The sequence below is a fragment of the Andrena cerasifolii genome, chromosome 4 (assembly GCF_050908995.1).
Source record: "Andrena cerasifolii isolate SP2316 chromosome 4, iyAndCera1_principal, whole genome shotgun sequence".
Taxonomy (NCBI): domain Eukaryota; kingdom Metazoa; phylum Arthropoda; class Insecta; order Hymenoptera; family Andrenidae; genus Andrena; species Andrena cerasifolii.
In genome coordinates this window covers 689,442-702,834 of record NC_135121.1, presented here as the reverse complement: position 1 = coordinate 702,834, position 13,393 = coordinate 689,442, and the positions used below count along the sequence as shown (strand labels likewise).

Genomic DNA, 13,393 nt, shown 5'->3' with positions numbered 1-13,393 from the left:
CCGTGCATGGTCACGTTGCAACGCTCGCAATTTCGCTGATTTTGTAGTTTCGCGCTTTGCCTCGCAACTGATTTTGCTTAGGAACGTCTCGAACGTTCTGGAGTAGTATAATGGTTAATATGAAGTATAATATGTCGCGTGACACGTGTGCTTGGGCGTTGCCTGGGCACAACATCCCTCCCCCCTTGGGGAGGAAAAGCCATAGCTTTTTCTGCCGATGATAAACTATCTTAGGGGAATCCCAAAACTCGTAATGGTTGGATTGGTTATCATCGACTTACATGTGGTTTTTCTTAACTAGCTTATAATGGTATATTTTAAAGAGAATTAGTGGAAGACGTTTCCTCCTTACTAACTATTTTGATTATCGCTTCGGGTTTTTGTGTTGTTTTGTCGCGACTCGTGTTGTCTGTGGTACAGTGTCGTGGTGTTTTTGCTTTGCAGCGTACAATGCATTTGTAAAGTGCGAACATACATAGTGTAGTTGTGATAAATCCCGTCACAGAGGATAGTGTAAAGAAGCTATAGTGATACTCGGTTGGTATAATCTCGGGTTTTTCTAAATCGTTTTGTAAGTCTTCTAATTTTTTACTAACTTTATTTAATTCTTCCGGGTGTTTGATTATTCTTTTAAGTTCAAAATTGGTATGTCGGTACGAATTTACAGTGGTCTGTGGAAACGTAATTTCGTCTAGTGTCAAATTGTAACCAGGTAAGTAGTTCCATGTTTTTTCTATTCCGTATTGTTTTCCGGTTTCTATCGTAAATTCGGCGGTAGTGATAGTACATTTATTTCTTATCGTTATTATACCAGAGTCCTTAATACTATACATGTTTGTGTTTTTATCGCCGCAGGTTACTGCTAGTTGTATTTGTTTCGGTGCGATATAAATCCATGTGCCCGGTTGTTGTAATTCTATCAGGATCGTGTGTTTCAGTGTCATGATTCGTATTTTACAATTGTTCGGTTTTTGCGTCAATTTTGTGTACAACTGTACTTCGCAGGGTCCGTATGGTATCGCTTTGAACATTGGATGGTTTGAGGTGCAGAGATATAGCTCGTTTATAGTTTTACATTCTGTTAGGTCTTGTTTGCTTAGTTGTATGTAATCTTGCACCGAGGTGTCGAGTACCACGTATGAGTCGAGGGGTTCTATATACGCGTAGAACGAATCGTTTACCTTTGTGGGTACCGGGTGTACCTTGCTTAATTTGAATTTCTTTGCGCTCAACAATGGGATATCTAGTACTACGGTAATTGATTTCGTATCCGAAAATGCGGAAAGTGTAAGGATGTCGTATAGGACGTGCATATTTTCTAGTTTTATTCCGATCGGGAAGTCTAATCCTTGCGGGATGTGAGCGAGTGCTGAAGTGAGGTATGTTATGATTTGTACCGGTGGCATTAATTGTGGGTTAAGGACTCCTTTCTTTATATCCATTATGAATTCTAACAAGTCTTGTGTGTCACGCAGGAGTGTTTCCGCGACGCTATTTATTAGTATGAGGTTTTCGTCTATTGTCTCTCGAAATCTAGTAATGTCAGTCGTCTGTTGTAGTAAGTATTGAATTTGCCAAGTTGCGTTTAAAAGGGTTTTTTCATTTTCTTGTACGTTGTGTATAGTTTCATTTAGAAGTTCGGCGTTAGCTCTTACAATTTGCATTTGCCCTTTGATTGTATTCTTTAATCTACTGTCTTGTCTTTTTAGGAAGTCTATTTGGTCGTTGATTATCTTTCTGTCTTCGGAATCCATTAGTCCGAAGAGTGATTTGCCTATGTAACCTAATCCGTCTATTAGCCCGCGACGCTGTTTTGGTGCGGAGCTTATGGTTTGTTGGACGTAAGTAAGGAATTTGGTTACGCGGTCTACTTTGCTTTGAATTTTCGTGCCAAACGTTTTACAGAATTTTTGTAAGTTATTAGTAGAAGGTGTTTTACACTGAGCAAGTATGTCATATAGTGCTGCCTGGAGATTTGATTCGCGTCGGTAAATGTACGATATGTCTAAGTGTAGTATTAGTTTCCAACTATCCCGGTAAATCTGTAGATCGCCTAAGTTTTCGAAGTAAATGCCCGGGTGATCTTGAAATTCTTTTATAGCGAAGTCTGTGTCGGGGGTTGTTCCTCCTATGAGTAGTGTCGTCAATTGTAGGACGGTAATCCTGTAAAATATAATGTCGAGGTGTAGTCGACGCATCTTTCTGTTCGTCGCGAAGTCTCTTGTCTTGCGTGTGTTTCGCGTGCGCGAGATAAAATTTTGTTAACGTAAGGCAGTTCTTCCTTGCAAGAGACTCGATTGTCTCGTCGCTTCTCATTCCGTTGTGATCAGTTGCGACATCATGTTGTGTTTCTTAAGCCTTCCTCGCGAGCTCGCGCTGTTTTTACTGGTACGTTTAGTGCAAGTTGTTGGGTGTTTTGTGTTTTGGTGGAAGTGCGTAGGGTTTTTATAATTGGTTTCCTCTTTTCTTAAATTTTTAGTGTTTGGAATATCCGGCGCCGTCCGGGTTTATGAGTATTGGGTACAGGCGGGCGGTGCGGGAGTACCGCTCGGCGCGGCGTCAAATCGCCGCCGAAAACGCTGAATGGTTGGACGCGGAGGACGCGTGGGGGATACGGGCACTTTACGGTGAGTATCAAATGTTTTTGTCGGTTAGGTGTTTTTTGTTTCTAGTGCAATTTTCTATTTTGGTTATTCCGCGTCTGGTTATTGTTCCAGAACGTCATGGCGATCGTTTTCCGGAACCCTTCACGCGGCCAGGTCCGTGGTTTCTATTATAGGCGCGCTTGGGGGGTGACACACACACATATTAATTTGGACTCATATATCCTAAATTGAATAAATTTTTTCTCCTCCCTTTTTTTTCAATAGTTTGTCTGCGTACCGTTACTTTCCTTCACTACTGCGACCGTTTCCTTGTTCCTGTCCTATTCTATGAAGTGTTTTAACCGGTTTGCGTGTACGCGGCGCGTTTTTCGTCCCTTTCCTATAGTGTAGTTATTATTGTCGTGCGTGTTTTGAATTGAGTAGGGTCCTATCCACGCGGGTGTTAGTTTTTTCGATCGTCCGCGTCTCACTGTCTCGTCGTGTAGGAGTACTTGCTCCCCAATTTTGAAAAATTTGTTAGCTGTCCTTTTATCATATTGCCTTTTTGACTTGTCCTTATTGATCCCTATAGTTTCGCGCGCGATGCTATTCGTGGACCGTAGTCTTTCGCGTAATTCTTCAGCGTATTTGTCGTAGGTGTATGTTAGTTGCGGTGCTTGGTTTAATGAGGTTGGTAAGGAAGCTTGTCTTCCGAAAACGAGTTCGTAGGGCGTGTAGCTAGTAGACGTGTGAGGGGTAGTATTGTATGTGAACATCGCGTACGGTAGCCATTCATCCCAGTCAGTCTGGTCTTCTGCGATATAGTTCTTTAAATATTCTGCCAGCGTGCGGTGGCTTCTTTCTAGCGCTCCGTTCGATTGGGGGTGGTAGGCTGTAGTTTGGATTTTGTCGATTTTTAGTAACCTACATACGTTTTTAAAGACTTGGCTTAGAAAATTAGTTCCTTGATCTGTTAGTACTCGCTGCGGAATGCCGTATTCGCAAATTATTTTAGTGACGAATTCTCTAGCTACGGTATCCGCTTCTTGGTTCTCGAGGGGTATGGCCTTACTGAATTTGGTTAAAAGATCTTGAAAGGTTAATATGTATTTGTTTCGTCTGCCGGTCTCGGGTAAAGGTCCTACGATGTCTAGTGCGCATTTCTCGAATGGTTCCGTGGGAGTGTCTGTAATAACCATGGGGGCTTTGGTTATTCTCGATAGCTTATTTCTTTGGCATTTTTCACATCTAGAGATGTACTTTTCTACGTCTTGTCGCATTCCTGGCCACGAATGATTTAATTTTATGCGTTCTAGGGTCCGTTTTACCCCTAAGTGTCCACCCAGAGGTGTGTCGTGGAATTCGCGTAGCACTCGAAGTTTTTCGTCCTCCGTGTATGTTGCGTTGTCCGTTTCTCCATTCGATCGGGGCTTCTCTTGTTCACTGTCGTCTTCGCTGGCGCCGGCTATTGTTTCGTTGTCGATCTTTTGTTTCACTCCGCGCGTTATCGCGAACATTCTGCTAAGGGCGTCCGCGTTCCTATTCGTTTTTCCGGCCTTATAATCGATGCTATAGTCGTATTCTGCTAATTTCAACTTCCATCTCATTAATCTAGAACCGGGGTCCTTTACGTTGAAAAGCCAAGTGAGTGGCTTATGGTCCGTCACGATTTTGAATTTAGTGCCGTATACGTATGGTCTGAAGTGTTGCGTTGCCCATACGATGGCTAACAATTCCTTTTCGATGGTGCTATAATTCTCTTCCGCCTTATTCAATACTCTACTCGCGTACGCTATTGGCAAATCTTGTCCTATTTTTCCTTGCGATAATACTGCTCCTATCGCTTTTCCGGAAGCGTCTGTTGTTAGAACAAACGGTTTTGAGAAATCTGGATATTGCAATACTGGTGCTGTCGTTAATTTTTCTTTTAGAATCTCGAGAGCTTTCTGCTCCTGTGCAGTCCATCTGAATGTTTGGTCTTTCTTTAACAGTTGTGTCAAAGGTTTTGCAATCTGTGAAAACTCCGCTATGAATCTCCTATAATATCCAGCTAGGCCTAAAAAGGATTGCACGTCTTTTATTCCTTTAGGTACCGGGAAGCTTCGGACAGCTTCTAGTTTAGATGGGTCTAGCTTGATGCCGTTTTCGGTTATTATGTGTCCTAGGTATATTGTTTCTTTGCGTAGGAATTCGCACTTGTTGGGTTGAAGTTTTAGGCCACTTTCTTGTATGCGTTCGAATACGAGTTTTAATCGTTCTTGGTGCTCCTTCAATGAGCGTCCGTAGACGACTATGTCGTCTAAATACACGAAACATTTTATTCCCTGTAAGCCTGACAGTACGGTGTTCATTAACCTTTGAAATGTCGCGGGAGCGTTTTTAAGCCCAAATGGCATTCTATTATACTCGAAATGTCCGTATGGCGTCGAGAATGCGGTTTTTTCACGATCTTCCTCCTTCATAGCTATTTGATGGAACCCTGAAGCTAAATCTAAGGTTGAGAAATATTTTGCTCCGCCTAATTGATCTAAAATATCTGTTATATTCGGCAAGGGATACGAATCGCCTATCGTCACGTCGTTTACCTTTCTGAAATCTACTACCACTCTTAGCCTGCGTTTACCTGTAGCATCTGGTTTTTTCGGGACTACTAGCAAGGGAGCGTTCCATTGGCTGGCGCTTGGTCTAATTATTCCTTCTTTTACCATTTCCTGAACTTGTTTATCTACTTCTTCCGTATGCGCTTGAGGTAGTCTATACGGCTTCACGTATATAGGTTTAGTACCTTGGGTTAGAGTAATTGAGTGTTCCGCTTTTTTGGAGTATCCTAGTTTGTCTCCTTCTAATCCGAATATTTCATTGTATTTTTCGCAGAGCTCGAGTAAGCTGGTTTTTTCTTCGCTATTTAAGTGTTCGGTCCTGAGGCTTTCGCGCAAGATTTGCATTCTATTTCTCCCGTGTACAGCGTGTACCATATGTGTCGGCGTGTCGCGATCTTTGTCGCAGGTCGCGTCCGTCGGGTCAACGTTTTCGCTCGTCAGTGATTCTAATGTCACGGTCGGCGTACTGATAAGAACTTCGTCTGCTGTGGTGTTCATTATGCTTATTATGCATTTTCCGTCATTGCCTATCGTTAATGAGTTCCCTATGAGTATTCCTGGCTTGATCGGCTGTCCCTCTACTATTCCTTCTCCTTTTTCCGTCGTTTTGGCTAAGAGAATTGTTTCTGATCGCGGTTTTAATGTTACGTTGCCTCCTCCAGAGTAGGGGAACCGTGTTCCGTACAATTCTATTCCTTGATTTGCCCGAATGCATACGTCGTGCTTAGTCATGAAATCTTGTCCCAGAATTCCGTCTGCTTCTAATGGGAAGTCATCTCTCACTAACCGACAGGGATGCGTTATGAGTTTGTTTCCGACCTCTACGTTTAATTGTATTAGGCACAGCGTTTTGATTTCCATTGGGGCTATTCCTCGCAAGGACACTATTTCGTCTTGGGCGTGGACGTCGCCCAGCACCTTCCCTATCTTTATTAGTGTAATATCGGCACCGGTGTCGACTAGCAGGCTCGCTTTTCCTTTTACTAGTTCTGATGCTCTGATTTCGACGGTGTTTTCTATTTTGGAAGTCATTACTAGATTCGCTCGATACGAATCCACTCTAGGCCCTGTGTTAGTCTGTCTATCGTCGGTTGTCCCGTGGCCCGTGTTTGGGTAATCTCGATTCCCGCTATGTGATTCTCGGCCCGGAGTTCTGCTAAAATTCTGTCTAGAGTCGTCGCGCCTGTAACTCGTGTTTGTATAGCGCGGTCTATTTTCTCGTTCGTTTGCCCTTTCTCTGGCCCTGCATTCCCTGATTTGGTGTCCTGGTTTCTTGCAATAGTGGCAGACTACTGTGACGCGCTGTACTTCCCTTTTTATGTGCGTCTGTTGCGGCTGATAGTTTATTCGCGGCATGCTTAATCGCGTATAGCAATTCCTCGCCAAATGCCCTAATTTATTGCAGCGTTCGCAGCGCGGTACGTTAGATCCTTCTCTTCTTTTGGGTTGATCATCGAGCTTCCTAAAATTTCGCGAGGTGTTTAGACCCATCGCTTGTTCCTCCTCTATAGCTGCGGCGATAGCTGCATTTAGCGTTGCGTAATTTCGAGACCTTATGATCGTTCTCAGTTTTAAATTCAACCCGAGGGTGAAAACATCGAGGGCGCGTTCTTGCACTGATTCTGTTAACGCGTTATTTACTTCGTCGCTGTTCCCTGGTTTTACCGATAGTTCCGATAATTCCCCAGCTAATTCTTCTACTCTACACGCGAATAATTTTACGCTTTCGCCTTCTCGTTGGTGGCAGGCATGAAACTCTGCTCCAACTGCTCCTATTGATCTTTTGTCTACGAATAGTGAAGTTAAGATGTCCTTTAATTTATCGAAAGTATCTATATCTTTGTACTCTAATACCTTGGCTGCTTTGCCTTTAATTTTTGTACCTATCACTGTTTTCAAGAATCGTGGCAATTCATTCGCGGGGACAAACTCCGAGGCGCTTGTATAAGACTTCAAAAATTCTGCAAGTTCGTCTGACGATTTTCCTACGAATTTGTCGACTAACGACAGCGCGGTAGATAATAATTTTACGTTTGGTACCGGGAGGCTACTTCCCGCGTTTAGCGACATTTCGCTTTCTTCTGTTCCTTCTATGTCCAACAAACTAAAATCCGCTAGCACGATCGGGTATTCTCTATTCGGTGTTACAAAGTTTTCCGGAGACGATTCGGCACTTGAATCGTCGTCTTTTCTAACGCTTAGTCGCAACGGCGGCGGTCGAAGTGTTCGGCGAGACGATCTTGGATGGTCTATAGAAGGTAGAAGGTCTAATTCTTCGCGTTCGAAAGTTAGCTTTTTATTGAAAAATGATTCGAATGATCTCGACAAACTTCTTTGACCCGGGAGTTTGAATCGATTTGCGCGTTCTTCTTCTATAGACATGCATGTACCGTTTCTATTTTTATATAGGACTCTGGTTTACAATATGTACGTTTGCGCTATTCTGTTACTCACAAGGCTGCTCGCAACCACATGTCGTCGGCTCGGTCAGGCGTCCTCTCGTCTGTGAACCAACGGCGGTGATAAGCTGAAACTGGACCCAGCAAGGTCGATTCGTACAGCTGTTCGCTGCGTGCTCCGACGGCTGCTTCCCGTGAACGGCTCTCCGTCCGTCCTTCAGGTGCGGCTCCTACAGGTTCCTCGGTCTCCAAGTCCTCTCGTGCGTCCTGATCCTCAGATCAGTGACGTCCTCGTAGATGGATTTGGTGTTTGATAGACGGTAGTTTCACCCGTTCACTCTCAGGCTGATTTTACTCGACACCAGGCTCGTCGTCGTTCGGGCTGCGTCGAACGTCTTCTCAAAGGCCGTTCCTCGGTCCTCTGTGCTACCTCGGTAGCGACGATGGCCTGTTTTGGCCTACGAGATTGCGATGATCCAATAATCTTGTCGGAGGTAGTTCAACCTCAGTCGACGTCGATCAATCGGTTGCGTCAAGGCTCGGTAAAATCTTTACGATGCAGATCCCACCGCTGCACCAATTTTGTTGTGCCCTGCGTGATGGCTCGCAAGGCTGGTACGGGATCTGGCGTAATCGTGGGTTCGGGAGTGATTAAAGGATGAGAATCCACCGGATGAACTACACCAAGTGTGATTAAACCCAAAGACTAAGTCTTTATTCAAAAACACTTAAACTAGACCGGAGTGTACAAGTAGGAATTAACCGTGTTAACTGGTCGAGAGTCGGCTCTAGAGTCTCCCGATTTGCGGCGGCAAATCGGCTTTTATTGCGCTATTGGGCGTGGTGCCGTCGCTTCGCGTTGCCGTGCATGGTCACGTTGCAACGCTCGCAATTTCGCTGATTTTGTAGTTTCGCGCTTTGCCTCGCAACTGATTTTGCTTAGGAACGTCTCGAACGTTCTGGAGTAGTATAATGGTTAATATGAAGTATAATATGTCGCGTGACACGTGTGCTTGGGCGTTGCCTGGGCACAACAGCGGTTACTTGTGGAATTGTGGGATTGGTTCGGGTGGGGTGAGATAAAGAAATGAATTTCAAGAAACGAGAGTCCTTCTTTACCATAAAATAACAAAAGTAGTTTATTCAAATAAAGGGTTTGACGCTTGGTCGGGTCTGAACATATATTACGACACGGTGTCGTGGGAATTTGATTATAAATTGATCGAACGATTGACAATTGCGTAATGACGTATCTGTCAGTATTAAAGTAACGAAAATTACGCTTGGTCGATTAGAGATAGGATTTGACGCTTCGGCCGGTATTAAAGTAACGAAAATTGCGCTTGGTCGATTAGAAATAGGATTTGACCCTTCGGCGGGTAGGGCTGAACGCAAAGATTCGTTTTACGACGATTTCTGTATATAATGGTTAATTAATTAGTTAAGTTGTACGATGCTAGATCGTTAATTTAACAAGAGTCTCGACGCTAGGTCGGTAATATAAATATGAAACAAGGAGCGACGCTAGGTCGGAGAGTAATGTTTAAGTTGGGAGATCGTGAGGTTTTCTTCTCTAGTAAGTGTATTGGCTTCCAGTTGCCTATCAGCTTGCCCACGCTTTCTAGGATGGAAGTTTATGGAGTTGTCGTCCTTCTTTCAAATTGGTAGTGCCTTCTGGTGCCTATCAGCTGGCCCACGCTTGGGAGACATGATTGAAGGGCTAGTTAAAGCGACTTCGAAATGGAATTTGAAGGGCTAGTTAAGGGGGCCGTCTCCGCGGGCCTTTGAATGTGTGAGTACGCTCACACAAGCTAGGAAAAGCGTGCACGTATACGCGTGTAGTAAGCAAATCGTAAATTACAACTTTCGTCCTGGAATCGGCCCGAAGGAAGTTTTTGCGGGTACAGTTGCCTTCAGTAGACATCTGTGCAGGGTGGTCTGGTGCGTTTGAACGCTAATAAGCATCCCATTTTGAAATAATAATGAATTTATGACTCGAAAACTGTCCGAATGAAGCTTCAAGGCTTCTCCGTTGGTGGCGCTAATGGTGCACTGCAGCCATGTAGCACCAGCGTGACGTGTAGGCAGGGCCGACGCGAGGTTAGCTGGCGCCCTTGTGCAAAAAAATTTTTGTTGTCCCCAATTTTTTGCACTTGTTTTCTATTTAATATGTTTAAAAGAATTACATTTATATTTAGTTTATGTGAGGTGTTAGATTCCTTTATTATTAAGCGTACGATCTAGTTTTTTTAGCGTCCCATTCGGCTGGCGCCCTTGTGCGGCGCATGGTTCCGCCGGGCCTGCGTATACGCGATGTAGTAAGCAAACCGTAAATTACAACTTTCGTCCTGGAATCGGCACGGTGGACGTTTTTGCGGGTTTAGTTGCCTTCAGTAGACTTTCGTGCAGGGTGGTCTGGTCCGTTTGAACGCTAATAAGCACCGTACGTTGAAATAATAATGAATTTACGAATCGTGTACTCAGGACAGCCCGAAAAATGACAGAATGAAGCTTCAAGGTTTCTCCGTCACCGGCGTTGATGGTATATTCGTGCCTTGTACCATCAAAACCGGTGGAAGTCCAATCTAGCCGATAAATGTAGGAAAGACATAGTTGCCGAGACGTATCGAGAGTCGAATCGCGCTGTTGCCGCATTTCCCCTATCAATATTTTTCCATCGAGGAGGCTTGAATGAATCACGGCGAAGCAGTTGGAGAACAGAGATGGGCAAAGATAATATCTGGATAAAGTCAAATAAAAGATACTACAGTATTGTCTCATGGAACGAGAGCGAGCAAGAGGCACTGAAAGCGAGCGAGGGTGGTGCGAGATAGACGACGAGATGTTGTTTGTCTCGCTCCGTCTTTCGGACGCCTGACACTCGTTCCATCTCTCTCCCCCTATCAGCTAAAAAGAAGCGAGAAACGAACACTGAGAATTAGGGCTCTGCTCGCGATACGAGCTCAACGCCGCGCCGGTCCCGACCAGCGAGGATTTGGGCTGTTCGGCGGCGCACAGTGGGGCATTTGGGGTCGAAACACGGCACTAAGTCCTTTTACAAAAATATCGCTAAACTGCAAATTTTCTTTTACAGGTAGTTGATTGCAGGTATTATGATTGTTTTTCATATTCATTAATTCTTAACGCGACTACACGGTTTCGAAGAAGAGAACCACGAAACTCTTCAGAATTTGTATTGTTGTTTATAGTATTATTGTTTGCTTAATTCAACTAATTTTTGGTGGAATTAAGTGTTGAGGTATGTATTTGAAGTGTACCAAATTTGATTTTGATATCCCTGATATTTTTGGAATTATATCTTACTGAATGTCCCAATTTTCATTGTTTATTTTTAACGGGAGTTCAAACGAGGTAGTTAGAGGGACGAGAAGGGGTCTATGACGCTTTTTTGTTACAAAAATGCCTTTCCTGCCATTGAAATTCAAAGTAACTGAAGTCTTTTTACATGTGAAAGATGCGGAACTTTTTCCTATGTACAGTGTGCACGATATTGTCGGCAATTTGTAAAAAAGTACTATGACCCATTAAATAAACAAATTTCATTAATTTTTCTGTACCAATAGGATCACAAGCATACGTCCTAACTGAATGAAATGGAAAAATTAACGATAAATATATGATTTGGGTGAGAAAATGTTTTGTGCTGTGTTTCGACCCGAAATGCCCCACTCTGCGGCAACTTGTAATCTCGGTTGGAGAGGCGTACAATGTTGATAAAATGTAAAATGTCACGTTTTCAATATTCAGTAACATACTGCTGAGATTTTCCACATTAAAATGAATTCAAATGCGGTATAAATCGGATTATTTCTAGAACTGTACTAGATAATTAAATATAAATGCGAAACATTTCTAATCTAATAATGCTAAAAATAATCCGATTTATACCGTGTTTAAATTCATTTTCATCTGGAAAATCTCAGCAGTATGTTACTGAAACGTTCATGTCGATACAATAGAAAATGAGAAAATTTTACATTCCATTGAAACAAAGAAAATGAACAATCATTGATCAATCAGAAATAATATATATTTAAATATTTAATAATGAATAAAAATTTAAAAATTATTAATAATAATAGGGTTGCCGCCGCCGCCCCCACGGCGGCCCCCACGGCGGCCCCCTCGGTGGCCCCCTCGGCGGCCTCCTCGGCGGCCTCCACGGCCGTACTTTAACTTTTTCAGCTCCTTCTTCAACTGAAACAGTACCATAAAAATTACATCTTCTAGTTCTACGCCTACATATGAGCCGTTATTTCTTAAACTAGTATAAGTCCATTTATTCATACATTGGGATATTTAAGGGTATGCTTTTGAATCAACAAAATATTCGCATCCGTAAATCAAATCGGGTAATGTTTTTAAAACTATAAACTTGTGTAATTTTATTATGGAATAATAATCAATAAAAATGTTAAAGAAAACAAACGATTTTTTAGCTACAGATCGACTTATACCACTTTCAATAATAATACAGTATTGTCTCCGTATGTGTTCGGTTTTGTGCACACGATACGGGTTTGTTGCTATGTATCTCCACCACTTCTGTGTCACTCTTGCCCGGCGAAGGCGAGAGCGAGATGGAACGAGAGCGAGCGAGAGCCACTGAAAGCGAGCGAGACGACGGGATGATGTTTTATCTCGCTCCGTCTTTCGGACGCCTGACACTCCGTCTTTTGCGTTCGCGGCCGTCGCGCAGGCAAAGCGTTCCATCTCGCTCCCCCCTTCGGCCAGGAAGAAGCGAGAAACGAACACTCGGAATTAGAGATCTGTTCACGACAGGAGCTCAACGCCGGCCCGACCAGCGAACACTTACGAAGATAATACTGTACACACACATAATTTCAACATAACTTACTTTTGCTAGAGCTTTCTCCAATTTGTCCTCCCTATTGTTATTCTTCTCCTCCTCCTTCTCCTCCTTCTCTCTTTCCCGTCCGCGATTCTCCTCCTCCCCCCCCTCCACTTCCCCCCGACGGGGTCGGGACCGTATCTTTCATCTGGAAATGAAATGTTGAATGTATTATTTTTGGCAAATAGTAAGATGGTACAGCGTGATTCTCTCGCTAGAGTCCTCAAAGACAATAGTCTAAGAGCTGGCTATATAGGGGTCAACGTGACTCGATGCAGTCACAGTTCTTATTGTTGGATTAGTGTTGCCGAATGCGAAATCCCCATCTGCCGAGTCAGTCCGGAGAACTAACGCGGGGGTGGGCGGTCAAACAGGTAAAATTTGCAGCATAATAACGTCATTCTTGCTGTTCTGAAATTTCATATACTTATTGTTTACGCATTTAATGAACGATATGCAAAATGGCAGACCACCAAGTGCGCCCTAAAGGCGGTTGCCGTTCCAATATGCGGCCGACGGCGGTCCCACTAGGGCAAAGGAGAAACAAATGTATATTTCTCCCTTGCACTAGCGCGCAAGCCACGTATCGCGCTTTTCATCGACGCCTGTATTAGCAATATTGAAGCACCACCTTGTAAAAGGAGCTGCAAGGTTGAGCTTACGCAGATGCGGCCAGCGTGACGCCTACAGCGACGATGGGCCCGACCAGTGCGACGCCATAAACATCATAAATTGGCATCGGGGTCCTTAGGAGTTTTCCCAAAAGGACAAGAGGGGACTTTCCACGGGACCGAAAGTCAGTCGATTACAGACCGGGACTCGAGAAAAACCTTCTCGACTCTACCGACTTTTAACAACGAAATAAATAAAACTATAACGAATAATTTAGAAAGCGAGTTAATACCCTCAACTTTAGGATCTTCTTACATCTGCCAA

At 43.6% G+C, this 13,393-nt stretch overlaps 1 protein-coding gene across 1 annotated transcript; it reads right to left on the bottom strand.

The window, feature by feature from the left end:
• Positions 1 to 276: 276 nt before the first annotated feature.
• Positions 277 to 8,169, bottom strand: LOC143368035 (uncharacterized). Its single transcript, XM_076810380.1, has 2 exons — positions 7,640 to 8,169; positions 277 to 2,163 (listed from the first exon to the last, which is right to left on the bottom strand). Exons 1-2 carry the CDS (start codon positions 7,657 to 7,659, stop codon positions 318 to 320), a joined length of 1,866 nt encoding a protein of 621 aa, XP_076666495.1. The 5' UTR covers positions 7,660 to 8,169; the 3' UTR covers positions 277 to 317.
• Positions 8,170 to 13,393: the final 5,224 nt, after the last annotated feature.